The sequence below is a fragment of the Trachinotus anak genome, unplaced genomic scaffold (assembly GCF_046630095.1).
Source record: "Trachinotus anak isolate AG129_WGS33_773 ecotype Australia unplaced genomic scaffold, CSIRO_AGI_Tana_v1 ptg000001l, whole genome shotgun sequence".
In the NCBI taxonomy this organism is placed as follows: domain Eukaryota; kingdom Metazoa; phylum Chordata; class Actinopteri; order Carangiformes; family Carangidae; genus Trachinotus; species Trachinotus anak.
In genome coordinates, this window is record NW_027273852.1 from 1,067,261 (window position 1) to 1,082,441 (window position 15,181).

At 41.3% G+C, this 15,181-nt stretch overlaps 1 protein-coding gene across 5 annotated transcripts in view; it reads right to left on the reverse strand.

Moving 5' to 3' along the window:
* Positions 1–15,181, reverse strand: part of LOC139625612 (collagen alpha-1(XVIII) chain-like) — a 73,972-nt gene that overhangs the window by 19,642 nt on the left and 39,149 nt on the right. For 3 of the 5 annotated variants that reach the window (XM_071485927.1, XM_071485871.1, XM_071485793.1), the window contains 5 exons: positions 9,604–10,145; positions 7,297–7,380; positions 5,272–5,343; positions 1,244–1,322; positions 138–200 (listed from right to left, as the gene is read on the reverse strand). In XM_071485927.1, coding sequence (XP_071342028.1) covers positions 138–200; positions 1,244–1,322; positions 5,272–5,343; positions 7,297–7,380; positions 9,604–10,145 — 840 coding nt within the window. The remainder of the gene's footprint in view (positions 1–137; positions 201–1,243; positions 1,323–5,271; positions 5,344–7,296; positions 7,381–9,603; positions 10,146–15,181) is intronic. The other 2 variants (XM_071485988.1, XM_071485923.1) reach the window with 2 other exon arrangements.

Here is a 15,181-nt window from a genome sequence, read left to right on the forward strand (position 1 = left end):
GCTTTTGGAATCACACATATATACACACAAGAAGCAGGCAGAACATAAATATAGAGAACAGAAAGGAGAAAAAAAACACAGGAGACTTGGATTCTTGTCTCTTTGGTTTTTTTTTCTTGTTACTCCCTCTGACCCACCTGGTGACCCAGGAAGTCCGGGCCTCGACTCCGCAGAAACTGAAACATGTTGGGAGTCACTTGCTGAACACAAGGCAAAAGACAGTGTTAAATGAAGTCTCTTTTCAGTCAGTCACTAAGATACTATTGGTTTTTATTTTGCTGGATTGTTTTCTTTATTGTAATCACTACTGTAGTAACTTAAACAGCTGGGTGCTGTAAGCCCTGAAGATACAGTGGCAAAAGAATACTGATTAATATACTGTAATCTGTGCTTTAATTATGGGCACAAAGGTGAATTTTTATAGTAAAAGTTCAAGTTCTCAAAGACAGTGTACAGTGCTCAGATCGTTCGATGACATTTGCCTCCTATGATGAACTGCATCACTGTATTTAGTGTTAGTGTTATTAAAGGCAGGTTCACAGAAGATGTAATATTTTTAAACTTCAGAGTAAGTTTCAAATAAATCATAAAACAGATGCCTAATGCCTCACTCCGATAGTGGTAGTTTGGGTTGAATCACTCAATACAGCAGACATCATGAAACTGATTTCATTTGATGTGATTTACACAGAAAGTAATATCAGAGTGCCCCTCACAGATAAGGGGTCGCTGCTCCACATACTGCGTTACACTTGACATCCACTAGATGGAGACATGTGTCTGTGAATCTATTGCAACCTCTGACAAACACAGCTTTGCATGTTCGGGGAACATGAATTCCGCAGCACCGTGCGCTGTTATAGACATTCTCCTCTGTACCCAGCAGGTGAGGTAAGTCACGTGTCAGCTTGTGGAGGTACAACATCTAATTCCCATCTTTTAAAGTGAAATGGAAAAAAATTATGAATGACTGACATCTGCAAAACAGCAAGGGGGCAGATCTGAAGGCATCTGTGCAATCACTCAAACAGAAATACACTTTTTAACCGACGAACTCTCGTCTTGTACAGAACGAAAAAATACAGAAATATCAAATATATTCAATTTCAAGTTAGTGTTGAGCTCTCTCTGCAATCACAGGGGACTACCTTGAGAAACTCTGAGTTTTTCAAATAAAAAAAAAAAAATACAAAAAAATGAAGCATCTTTTCAGGAAGTGTTGACTGTATCAAGATAAACTCACCTGTCTCTCTTGTAATGGACACTTCCTCTTTCTTGATCACTGGTGGCTGCTGAATGGGACGAGAGGATGGAGGAGTAGTCTACGGGAAAACAATCACGCAACAGAGAGAGATACATATTTAAAAAGAGTAATTACATTTATTGACAGCTGAACTGAGCTTGCTCTAAACTCTAAGGCCCCATTTCCACTATACAATGTAAGAACCATATCATGGGAAAATTGTGTTCTTGTTCACAAACAGTCCCAACAAAAATGACTCATGTTTCCTTCCTCCCTTCATCCTCTAATGTTTATAGTTTGTGCCGACAAAGCGCTCATCCTAGCAGAGTGTTTCCCAGCTCTACACCAAGCCTATTTTAAACATGACTGAGTCAACATGTTCATCAAACCAAGGACTGAGGCAAACATTTTTCTTTCATTCTTTCTTTGTTTTTTCGGAAAACTCAGACATCTCATGTCTGGGTCCAATTGCAAAACTCCTCTTTATGTGAACCTCACTGAGGCTGTCAGGGAACACAGCCTCCAGACTATCACACTGACCCATCCTGCAGCTTCAACATGTCATTACCCAGTGACACATGGAGTACAATAACTGAGTTTTTTTTGTCTCTGTGTTGCTGCTGCCTCAAACTAACTTTGAACAGCTAGTAAAGCAGCATGACAAAATAGAAGAGGGTGAATTTCAGGAAGGACATGGAACACGCGTGTGTTTTTGTATGTAAACCACCACTTCCTTCCCAAAATTTCCTTTTTCCTTGACCTCTGTGCCGCCTTTTCATGACTTTGTTAACCTTTCAAATTAAATCTTGCATATCGACATAGCTGAATATAATAGCTTCATAAATAGCTTTGTGTACCCTTTATAGGAGTAGTAGGGTTTTGTGGACAAAAGAAAGACAGCCTTCAGTGTGCCAATAGTTTTCTGTCACTAAAAACACAGCAGGACTGAGAGAAGCTACAGGAGTAATGAGTAATTGGGGGGGGGGGCTTTTGCTTCCCCAACTGCCTTTTGGGCAAAAAGAGAGCGGGGGAGGAGATAATGCAAATACCCCCGTCCATAGCTCATTCTTCACCGGTTATACACCTCGAATTGTCACCTGTGGAATTCAAGAGAGGAGTGGGATGAAGAATGTGTAGGGGGGGGGGCAGCTGAAGGAGCAAAGAGAAGCCAATGCTGTTAATTAATCATTAACCAGTTTCCTCTCTGGGAAACTATTCTCCCCACTGCGTTACACAGCACTGACTATGCTAAGAATTTGGCCAGGCCATTGTTGACAGTTCTAAGTTGATGTATGTATTAATGTGATGAAGAATACTCCGCTTGTTCACTCCTTCACCTATCCATCATAGCTGGGGATGATCGGTGGGAGGCTCTCCCTTTAGAGCACAGTGTTGATAGATTTGAACCACACAACCCCCCCCGACTTTAAGAGCAGGTATGCAGCTCCGTTCACAAATCAACATACTCCACCTACGCAGGAGGAGGGTAGTGTTGTGTTTTTTTTTCAGTGCATGTCCTATGAAGTACGCAGAGGAAACATATTGGAATTTGGACATTTTTGTGGTTGGCCTGAGGAAAAAGGAAAAACAGTCCAGCTGTTTGTAAAATGCAGTAACAAAGGGTTGACTCTCTTTTGTTGACTCTCTTTTGTCAGAGTTAGAAACAAGTGATTTGAACGGGAACCATCACATCTATACCATTTTCCCACAAAACATTGCTACGTTTTATGAAGATCTAAATCCAAAAAGAAAAAAAAAAAACAACAACAAAAATTATGTTTTATTTTTCTTTTTGATGTTTTCACATTTACAAAAGTCTTAAGAAAATTTGTGTTGTAAAAGTCATGAGTGCATGAAAACATGCGAATAGTTTAGAGTTTGCCTTTGTTTTGTGTATTTTTTTTATCTAAGACATTTGTCAGTCACATCATGTCAAATATGAGAGGGAAAGTGGACAATAACTCTAAATGCAACCTTAGTATGGCCTTAAGTGATCTAGAAATATAACTATACCACAAAAGTGTCACATAAAGAAGCAGAACATAGTTCAAGTGTGTTTCATAAAAAAATATACCTTCATGTGTTTCATAGTTTTTTGTGTACATAATGGATATTAGAAACTAACTACCAGAAACAATGATGCCCATAACATCAGCTCCTATCATGCTCTGGAAACACTTCCTGTTTGAGGTTCATGCTGAAGGACGACACTTCAGCAGTGACACCGTTAAGGATGACCGACTAGCTCTGCCATCTATCACTGTGAATTCCAGGATGACAAAATGGAAAGTTTCACTTCTACAACTCTCTCTTGTCTAACTTGTCTTTGCCCAGACTTGCCATAATTGCACTGGTTAGACAGTTGTGCAGAGTGTAGGTTATACTTTCTGCGAACAGACATCAGACGAAAAAAGCATCAGCAGGTAGGCATTAGATGCCAGCTGTTGTCTTTTACATTACATTGCATATTACATGATGGTAATGAAAGCCTACTGAACAGATGGAAAAGCCCCTTGTAAAATGTACACAGCATCAAGGCAGAGTAAGTAAGGCAGCAATGATGAAGAGACTTCCGACTTGAGGTACCTGACCCCGCCCTCCCCGTCTCCTTCTCCAATTTTCTTCCCATCGCCGTCAGTTCCTGTGCACAGCTGATTGAGAAACCAGTCACAATAACAAAGCCTTGAGGCAGGGGGCTCTGACTTGGATCAGATCGGGTCCAAATTGACATCTGGTTTTTCGACCTCTCCACTATAATTGCGAGTAGGAGTGCACGCACGCACAGAGGTGGTGGAGCTGGGTGGAGCTCGCGCTAGAGTGTGTTTCAGTATGCGTGGCTATCTTTGAGGGTGGAAAGATGTGAGTGGGTGTCTGTGGAATCTGATTGTGTGAATGTGAGTGTGCGAGAGACAGAAAGCAGACAGAGGAAGACTGAAGGACAAAGTGTGTGTGTGTGTGTGTGTGGGGGGGGGGGGGGGGGGGTTAGAGAGAGTGACAAGAGGGGAGATGGAGGAGGACACAAAAAGATACTAATAGATGCTAGTATGATGAATGATAGTAGCGATTCAGAGAACTTGCATCGGTGACTGCAGAAAGAATAACAGCACAAGAGTGGGAGTGGGAGCAAACTACAACAGAGCAAACGTGCAAGTGCATGGTGGTGAAGATTCAACGATCTTGTCCTCCTTCTAGCGGCAACTGTTGGTTTAGGCCTTTATCCAGGTGATGAGTCTCCAGCTACATCTACACAGAGCACACACACTTCATCCCCAACAAGGCAAAATCCCCTGCGGTTTGAGCATGAGCAGCTTATTCTGAATTACTGCAGTGAAACTAACATTAAAAGCTCAGAACTCTTCTTGCTGGGCTTCATTGCTGCGTGGGCTGCTATTAGCAAATAAAATAACCTTTAGAGCAGGCACATTTTAACTCACCAAGGTCGTTTCCTCTTCGGTCTGATAAGAGGCAGCACTTTATGTAAAAAGTCTTTGTATCCAAATGTATAACACAGAGGCAGCTCAATTTCCAGACATCAACTCAGCAGTTTTTAATCTCTCTTAAGGGACCAGTGTTCACTCACCTACACCCAGTAACCTGAGACATCAGTGTTGTATCTCACAATGGGATGACTCAGTTTGCAGAAGCATGGCCTGCTGGTAATAATCTTTGTTGGCTGGGTGTACATGTCTGGTTTGATCAGCTGTTTCAGTCCTCTTTAGGGAACAGAGCATTCTTCATCCGTTCATTCACTCTCCATCTTACTGTCTTATGCACTCATGGTTTATAGTTTAACATCAAACTCAATTTGTTTCAGAGCTATTTCCAGGAAGGAAATTGTAGATATACCTATAATGTTTCAATATAATGTAACCAGGCAGCGAAATAATTACAAGAAACAGTAACATTATCAGTGAAACATCCTTAAGTCAAGCTTAAATGATGAGAAAAAACAACACAACAGCAGGTAAATTGTCAAACCTTCATAAGTAGAAGAGTTCAATAATTAAAAAGAAAAAGTCTTTCCGTACCGTCCATCGATGTTTCTCCACGGCTGGTTTTGGGGGTCTGGTTTCTACATAGCCACTTCCTTCACCTGAAGCCTGAGGAGACCAAGCACACATTTAACATTTCATTTCAAGCCCACAAGATATTCCTCTAGGTTGAGTTCAGTGCAAGCAAACCTCATGAACTTTACTTAAATTCTTTGTAAAATTCAAGTTGACTATAATTTACATAAAAGCATAATCTCACACAATCTCGTACATTTTCTCAATGCTGTTTGCGCTCTGTGGCCTATTTTGGTTGCCTGTGTTGTTTTCATTGTTTTATTCAATTTTTTGTGCCGCTTTCTTGGTACGGCCCCTTTTGAAACATACATTTTAGTCTCAATGAGTCTTTTACCTAATGACATTAAAGTGTAATTTAATACTGAACTTATTTTACTTATCAGTTCTCTATGTCTCTAACTTATAACATACTAAAAGTCATTACTGTAAGTGAAATGCTTGTATGTTTATTGTATTAGACAATTTAAAGAAAGTGCGTAGGTCTCATTCAGTAATCTCCTGTTAGATTCAGGGCCTTTTAGTAATTCAATATCTTGAATGTGTCCTCTGTACTGTCACAGCTGTGTATGTGTGTGTGTGAGGTTATCGTTTTAGATAAAAGGCACATCCTGAAATCTGAAACCTGTCATTTCCACTGCAAATGTGATTTCCCCATCTAATCCAAACGACATCTAAAGATCTGATGACAACGAGCAGTCCAGTCTTGAGCCTAAGGACAAGGTTTTGGTGGTCTCTGAGAGCAGAACAGCTGTGGGGGCAATGTTTTAGTAAATAACAGTTGAGGCGGCTGGTGGGCTGCAGAGAGGCACCTGTGTTTGTGTGTGGGTGGTCAGGGTCAGCAGTGAGAAGGCTCCTCTCAGGCTCTTAACTGTTACAGATTTACTGTTGGAAAGAAGTGATGTAACGTGCTGGAATAAATCAACACAGTTAAAGTTCATGACTTGCTTCCTCAGGGCGTCTCTGCCCAAATGTATACACTTATTGCAATTTTAGATTACTGTTTTCTCTGCTTTTGAGGGGGCATTTAAATTATTCCATTTTGACTATGAATTTGAACAGAATTGACTCTTTGTGAAGTTAGTTTCTGTTGCTAAGCACATGTGCAGTTTACAGTGATTTTAGTGAAAGATTCACCATTAAATATTCTGACGAACATTAAAGACAATGAGACCCTGACTCAGGCTTCTCATTTAAATCCAGCAACTGTCAGTGTTGCTGAATTAAATGACCTGTAGCTATCTAGCTAGCAAACTAAGCTACAGTTAGTTGGATGACTTATAAATACATTTTAAAAGGGGTTTGACTGTGGACTTGTTGGACACATATTTCAGAGCTGAAATACTGAGGCTAACGCTTCATGTCCCAAGCAAAAGAAGGAAGGCATTGTCTCCAGTTGCAACAGCATCGTACTTGTGCAGTAGTGTAGAGCTAGTAAGTCTTAGTATGATAAGGAAAAATATAAGATATATGTTGTTACATGGTGGCTGTGGAGGAGGAGCGGGTTGTCCACTGATCAGGAAGTCGGGGGATCGATCTCTGGCTCCTCCAGTCCACGTGTTGAAGTGTCCTGAAGGTACTGAACCCCCAAATTGCCTCTGATGGCTGTTCCATCAGTGTCTGAGTGTGTGTATGTATGTGTGAGTGAATGGGTGAATGTTACAGGTAGTGTGAAGCGCTTTCAGAGGTCTTCTAGACTAGAAAAACGCTATGTAAGTGGAGGTCTATTTGCCATTTTGGTCTGACATGACTCTGTGTGGCTTCTTAGAATAAAAAGAAAAACTTGACAGGCCTGCAGTGCCTCCTTACTGTCTCTAAGCTTTGATTGGACACCGCTGTTCGAGCAAGCGGCTTTGTTAACAGTCAGTTATGTCCTCATCAGATACCTTTTTATTCTTCTAACGAGCTGTGTATCTGTTCCCCCGCAGTCATACTTAAGAATTTCAGTCACATGCAAAACTTTATCTTCAAAATGTGATTGTGACTCACCATATCTGAGTCATCCTCGTCCTCTTCACAGTGTCTCTCAGCAACACGGGGGTCTCCCACCACCCTCAGCTCGCCGATGACCCCCTGTTGCAAAACAAGGACATGGTGTTTTGATGTTTGATGATGTATATAGTAATGTCAGACCAGCACTTCACACACACACACACACACACACACACACACACACACACACACACCACAGACAAGACTTCTCGCTTTTAACATACAAATATAGATGTTTATCTCTGGAATTGCTGCTAAGGGTTGGCAATATTTCTCAGGGAATTCCCCGTTTCCACAAAATCAGAGAGGCTCTTGATGTCTCTGGTTTGAGCCTCTGCCTGTGAAGTGCCACTATCTCTGTCCCGCACACACGATATGATACATGTTCCCACACAGGATGCTCACAGATACCATGAATGCTATCTTCCTGCCTATCAAGGGCCCATTAGCTCTGTATGTCGAGGTGCTGAGTTATTTCACGTTGACTCTCCGGGACACATTTATGTCCCTTGGAGTCAAATGGATCTTTTAAGAGAACTTTGAAGATAAATGGGAAAAAGGCTCTTTGACATTTTAACCCTGCCTCTACACAGACTTTTAATGGTTGGACTGATAGGCTTTTTTTTGTAACTTGCACAATGTTTAGCTGACATGTTATGGTCTTTTTCCAACAAACTGCTTTAGATCTTTGTAATAAATCATAGATCTTAGTCACAACAAGAATAAAATGTAACTGCAGCATGTTTTTGCCAGTAATAAAAAAGGGACATCTAAACAAATAATATTTCAGAGTGGAATGTCCATTTTATAAATACAAAATGTAAATATTTAGATGCCAAAAAAGCTCCCTAAGTCTGAATTTGATTAGGTAAATTGAATTCACAAGACCTCGGGAGCCCTAGGGCCATGCTGAGGTCAACAAACAACACATGGTTAACAAGACCTGAAAGAAGTGACAGAGTTAGATTCCCTTTTTTAAATAAGTACTTTATAAAACAGCCTTCAATCACAAGTAAATACCTTAGATGGGCATGTGTGAGAAAAAAAGAAAAAGTTCAGCAGTGGGTTACAACAAAATTAGCGCCAGTCTTCAAACACAGCAATAAAAAAGATTAAAATGTTAATGTAAAACTGAGGGAGGGAGCAAGAGATGATGTTTCAGCTGGGCAAACACTAAGAACTTTACTTCAAGGGCATGGAGCCTGATTGGAGGTTCTCATTTGGATTTTTAACATATTTAGTAGTGAAAATATCTTTTCCAAGGTTGTCAATGAGCATGCAACCAGCAAGACTGCATATTTAGAAATGCTGAATAGTGTAAAGTGCAAAGTAAAAAATCAACATGACGTTAAAGTTTAACTCAAAGGACGGCAAGTTCTTCAGGTCATGTTGGCACTTTTGTACGGCCTCTCAGAATATCGCCATTATATGCACAAAAAGAGTCATTTACTTAAAGTTACTGTCCATTTCAGACAGAAAAAGTATCTTATTTTCTAAGATAAGTAAAGATGATTTGAATGAATTTAACAAACAGTAGCTCCTCGCTCCAAAGGGACCTGGGTTGTATTTTAAAGTCTGACTTCAAAAGCAATTAAGTAAGCTATTTTTTATATTGGGGATTATAATTGTCAAACTACTTACTAAAGAGTCCAAAAAGTGGATTAAAAGGACATAAAAGAGTCAGTAAATATTAAGGAAAATGTTCCCAAGTTCGTAAATCACTGATGTCAAATTGTATAAATTATGTTTTTCCCTCAACGCTTAAATAGTTTTCTGGTTTTTCCCTTTTGTTTTTATTTTTTTTTTTTGTGTGAACAAAAAACTGTCTATGGTTTATTTATTAAAATAAGAAGCCATGCAGCCACAGTTATAACCCTTTAACAGCTAAGTTCAACATTTGTTGCAGTCAACCGCAGTCAAATGACTGTAGTTCATTTCATCCCAACTGTGAGGTTTTCCAATTATTTGCAGACAACTCTAAGGAGGATGGTGAGGTGATGTGGACATTTATGTTATGCTTCTGGAGTCGGCCAATTTGGGCAATCAAGTCATATGAGGGTTATTCAGCCAAGATGTTTCACATGCCTGACTATGGAAAATCAAAACACTACAGAGCACTTTTCCAAGATTCTCACAGCAGGAGTCCCATCACATCAGTGCAGTCAATGTCATAATTATTCAGTGCCAAAGCATCACACACATATTTCTTTATCTACTATGAAAGCTTTTGAAATAAAAAAGGTTTAACTTTCTACTTCTAAATCAATGTGTTTTCCTTCAAACGGACAAGGCCAGTATACGCACCAGAAACTTCTCAGTGTCAGCCCCCCCAGCCTGGCCGATGAAGATCCCGGCACCGATCTCCAGCTCCATCTCATCCGGGGACCTCTCAATGCGCATCACCTGAGGGTCTGTGTCGCAGTTGAGGTAGAACATCACCTTGTCGTCCCTCACAGCGATAGCGAAACGGGTCCAGGTATCCTTCATGGAGGGCACAAGGAACCTGGCTGCTTCATACGACTGCTGTGAGTCGGGCTCTGTGTAGTACAGGATGACATTCTGGTTGCCACCCTGGACAGGCGACAGTTTGACACCCACGTACATGATCTGCTGCGAGGCATCTGTGACAGAGAAGATGACTCCACCCCTGTCAGAGGTAGGTTTCAGGTTGAAGATGAGGGCGAAGTCTCGGTAGAATGTTCTTGGCAGGTGAGCCTGTGCCAGCTGGCCCGTGTTGGCATTGGGGCCAAAGACATATGCTGGGCTGTTGTCGGGCCCATAGATTTGGGTAATCTCACTGGGAGGAGGATCCCCGATCAGCTGCATCAGGGAGACTCCACTGTCTTCTAGAGGGGGAGAGAAAAAAGATGTTAGGCCACAATATGCATAAAATAAAGTGTAGGTTAGAAGGGAGGGCAGCATGGCAGGGTATAATGTTAGACCGGGTTCTATTAGGCTGTCAATGGTTGGCTTAAAGTGAATGTCTGATTGATGCAGGTACAGATGCTGTCACTTGCACAGGACAGTCGTATTTGAAGTATTTTCTTGTACTAGAACACAAAAAATGAAATGGAAATTAACCACAACTCCCAACCTTCCTGTAAGCTTTTTTGAGAAGCATTGGCAAAGCGCCTCTGCTCAGGGGACCACAAACAAACAGACCATTTTTATGACTTCTAGACCACAATATGGAAAGGGTTCACATCCCCAAAGAAGGCAAGGGATTGGTCATATGAGACTAAGAAAAGCAGATCACTTTAGCAGACATTGTAGGACCTGTATTCCCAAAGACTGCTAACACCAACTGATTCCTAAAGGCACGTTCCAGGAGATACAATGCACCACGACTTGAGAGTTGATTGATGTTGTGCTCACGTGTGCGCCAGAGGAGCTAAACTCAAGGTGAAAACATGCTGAGTTATAGCCTCTGGATGTGTCCTCTGCAAATCTCTCAGACAGAAAACTTTATTCTCACTTCTTATATTTTGACCCCATAGCTAAAGACGGATGTCTATATGTTGCATTCCTGAAGACACCGAAAAAAAAAAAATCACAACTCTTCCGACTTGCGTGACATCTGCTGAATGTCACAGCTCCAGGGCACACAGGGACCAACAGCTGGGCCTCCTGCATATCCGCACTCACTCTTCCATCACCCTGGGTGACTCTGGTGAGGTCAGCGCATAATTATTGGAGGCGTTCAGGAAATGTAAGGAACACAAAGAGTGGTGTGTTTTCATTCACACGCACAGTCAAACTTGAAGCTAAACCTACCTGCTTGTTTAAAAAATAATGTTTCCTCGTGTTAAAAGAAAAATCACAAAAATCACTGTTTTGGCAGAGCACTTGATGTAGTTTGTGGCGCTTTGAAGAAATGCTTTGGTTTACCACCTGGGGACTAATGTGCGAGCTCTATTGCTCAGTTCAAAGCCTCCCCACTGCCTCCACCGCTGGAGATCAGTGGGGTCGGCAGTTGGCTTTGTTGAGAGCTTAAACACGCAAGGTGCTCAGCTGAACCCGGGGTCCTGCTTTCCGCTGTACAAGCACAAACACCAGTCTGCATATTCCGCCTGCTGTCTGAGAACTAAAGATGATTTAATTTGAATCTGAGCTAACAGAGAGAACCCAGTCAAGCTGTAACAGGACAGCCATAAAAATACATTCCAGTATTATTTACGCCCTCTGTGCCAATGGGACAGACATTTCTAAATAACATTTATCACCAGCTCACTTATTATTGTACATTTTGACACAAGCATACACACAATGATGCGCCAAAATACCAAACAAATCTGGAACAGCCCATTTAGACAAGTGATACAATTGTGAAAAAGTCTTTTTTTTTTCCTAGATCTGATTTGGTTGACTGTAAAAATTATATGCTTGAGTTCAATTTCAGTGGTGGAAAAATCAATAACATATCCAATACAGCATATCTTATCAAGCTGGGGGCCAATTTCAAAGAGCACATCTGTCCAACAACCATTAAAAACTCACATGACTGGATAAAAACATGATAAACCTTTCTGAATTTTAAATTCCTGAGAGATACAAGACTTAAGCTTAAATCATTTTCTACCTACAGTTAGAAATGTTATACCATGAAGTGACAGATGCAAATAGTCAAGGAGAGTCCCGGGTTCTGAACCACACTGCTGCATGGATGGTGGTGAACATTAAACGGTCATTTGCACCAGGCTGACCAGATGTTTACTCTGATAGTCAGAATGAGAAACCTCAAGGGTCTCTTCAGTGGGCCTGTGCTCACATGTCTGAACCTGGCTCCCTCCTATGCACAGCCTCTGCCGGAGCAGGGCTGAAAGAGGCCAAACTTTGTAGTAATTCAGTGATGAAATCCATCATGTGGGAAAGCACACCATTTTAATTTGTAAATCCCCCCAGCCACGGGTGCAGAGGCCGACAAGTGAGCTACATATAACACAGAAGCACTCCATAACTGAGCATGTATGGTAACTCTCTCTCCAATAAAAATATAACATGACTTTTATTTTTGGCCTGAATGGCATGGATTGTGCTTAAAAAAAATGTCTCCTCTGGCTCCAGTTCACTTCCTTGTTTCATTTTCAAGAAACACGCAATTTGTTGAGCACAGATTAGCAGCTTGTCATAAAGAATTATTTGATTTGTGTGCAGATTAAACTTCAAGGTTGGTAATAAGTTGGAATGTGAGGCGCATCTCTCAGACAGAGCCCGGTTGTCCCCTCAGCATGCAGCATGCCTCTAACGAGCAACTGAGGTTTCAGCCTCACGCTCCTGTCTCTCCACAGCATCACCACCACTCTTCCTCAAACATCTGATTCTCTCATGTACTTGCCAAATGACCAGCAGACATTCTTCCACAACGTGTGTGCACAAGCGTTCAAAAGCCTTCATTAGAGAAACATCTCCCCCATTGGTCATCATTCACACCGAACAGATGTGCACTCCTTTAGACCACACTCAGAATTTACCAAAAAGAGGAACCAGACTATGATTATACACTTGATGCAAAAAGTTTCACTATTTACTTCAAAGCTAAAAAAGTATCCGGATGTAATTCTGCCAGATGCCGATACGATGTAAAAGAAGGTTTGGGATTGTAAATAAAGACAGTTTCATTAGTGAATGTTAAGCAGATGAAAAGGTTTGACCTGCTTCAGTCCTCCAAAGGAATGATTTACCGAAGGCTGCCCAATGCGCCCGCATTGTCAGAAAAGGGCCAGCCAGTCACTCCCTCACAGAGATCAAAAATTGTTGGGTATACACGGGGTTCACCATTAGCATTTTAAGTGCAATCTCAATTCAGGTTTTCCAAATAGCTTTTGTTATCCAATGACAGCTTCAAGGCCAATTGGGCACAGAAAAGAAGAGCTGATGAATGGAACGCTGCTGGGTTTATGGTGCTAGTTTGTCTTGTCGAGACGACCATTTACTGACGAGGGACACCGTTCTTCTCCGTTTCCCAACATTCCAGGGTGAGGTACCAGAGTTTGTGATACCCTGTTGATAAAGCTGTATATATAGTGTGAAACTGTATATACAGCTTTGGGAAGCACAGGATCCTGTCTAATCCATGGGAAAACATTTGGACATCTGGACCGTCTGAGAAAACTTCACCGACTTCGCTCTATCACCATTTAAAACATCCCTTGAGGCCTGCTGACAAGGGCAATGATCTCCCCCCTCACTCGGCACAGAGCTGGTCAGTGGTCTGACCATGTGTTTGGAGAGTTCACCTCTGCAGACGTGAAAATTACAGTCCCATGATTGTAAAAAAAAAAAAAAAAAAAAAAAGAAAATGTCAACAACCCTAATGCATTTGTAGCATAAAGTTTGTATGTAGTGCTTGTCAGACAACTGATTTAAAAGGGAAGCTAATTAAGTCTGGCCACATGATATAGTGCTTGTGTTTGCTTTCTGCTTTCTGTTTAATCCCCATTTGATCTTGTGGTTTCAGTGTGTTGCTGCTTACAGGGTTTGTAATGCTTATAATGTTAAATCAGTGTCAAGTACTTGGTGGAATCGATTTTATCTGGGGAAATAAGATACTGTTTGAGATGTGGTTTGACATGACAAATGCTTCAGCGAATGTGAGCATTGATACAGACTTATGAAAGGACATATGGTTCCACAACTGCTTTATGAATCTTTAATATTACATAAATTATAGCAATATAAAGTCTATAGTGGCATATAAAGGTAGCTTTATAGCCAATGGCAAAGTGTCTAATCTATTTTGTCAAATAAGTGAAGAAAGAAAATCCACACAGGAAGTTTTGAATATCAACACCATGAAAAAGTTGTCTTTTCTTTCAGCAAAGTGTATTCTAAGAACCGCTGAACAAAATGTGCCGTATCTTTCACCTGATGTAGCAGAATGCTCTGAAAAAGATATCAGATCCAAAAACCACATCACAGCTCAGGAAGGAGATTTTATGTTGGCTCACGCTGAAGACTGAGCTGTAATTCTGAAACCACAAAAAGGGAGATGGGTCTACCACAAGCTGTGCACTTCACTCCTCGGGGAAAGAGTAATTTAATACTGTTCAAGTTTAATACCTGTAAGTAAAGAAGATTTAAACAGCACACAGGGTGTAAACAAACCCCCTTTCCACACACCACTAGCCTCATAAATATGTCTTTTTGGAACTCTGGAAGAAAATAGTATTTCATAGAAATTCACAGAAAGAGTGCTAAAAGAGGGCTGCTATCCATCTCATGGCATTTCTGTACTTCTCTACTGTGTTTAGCAACACTGCCTCAGCAGTCCGGGTTTTGTACCAGTGCTACACAAACCAAAGGGGGCAATGAGTTTCTGGCAGCAAAGAGGTCGGACAACACTGTGCCCATAATTGGAACCCTCCTGAGAGCCAAGTCAAAATGATTCCCTGGCAAGCAGCTCGCAGAAGAGCCGGTGCCAGCTTTGGCCGCTCATGTCATGAGATACAATATCAGTCTCTGCTCAAAGGAACCGTGGTGCTACAAATCAGTGTCAAACCACCAAAGGGGGGTACAAGCCTCAAAACACAGAGTACATGCGTGCACACACACACACACACACACTGAGAAACCACCAAAAAAGAAGTGTTTATTTAAACAGCACAGCATCCTTTTCATCTCATTAGACCACCACAGATGGGGGGGTGGGGGGGGGCAGGGACGGGATTTCATTTAATTTCAATTAAACAGCCGAAAGTGACGGAGAGTAATGGAGTTTCTCATACAGGATATAGTTTTACCGTCAAGAACTAAGCAAAATAAATTGCAGTTGACCTTTAGACCCTGATATGAATGACTGCTCATCTTTCAAGCAGGAGACTGGTAACCATGGAAAGACATCATTAAAAGGCCTATTGTGTCCTAACAATTCTGTCTTACCACA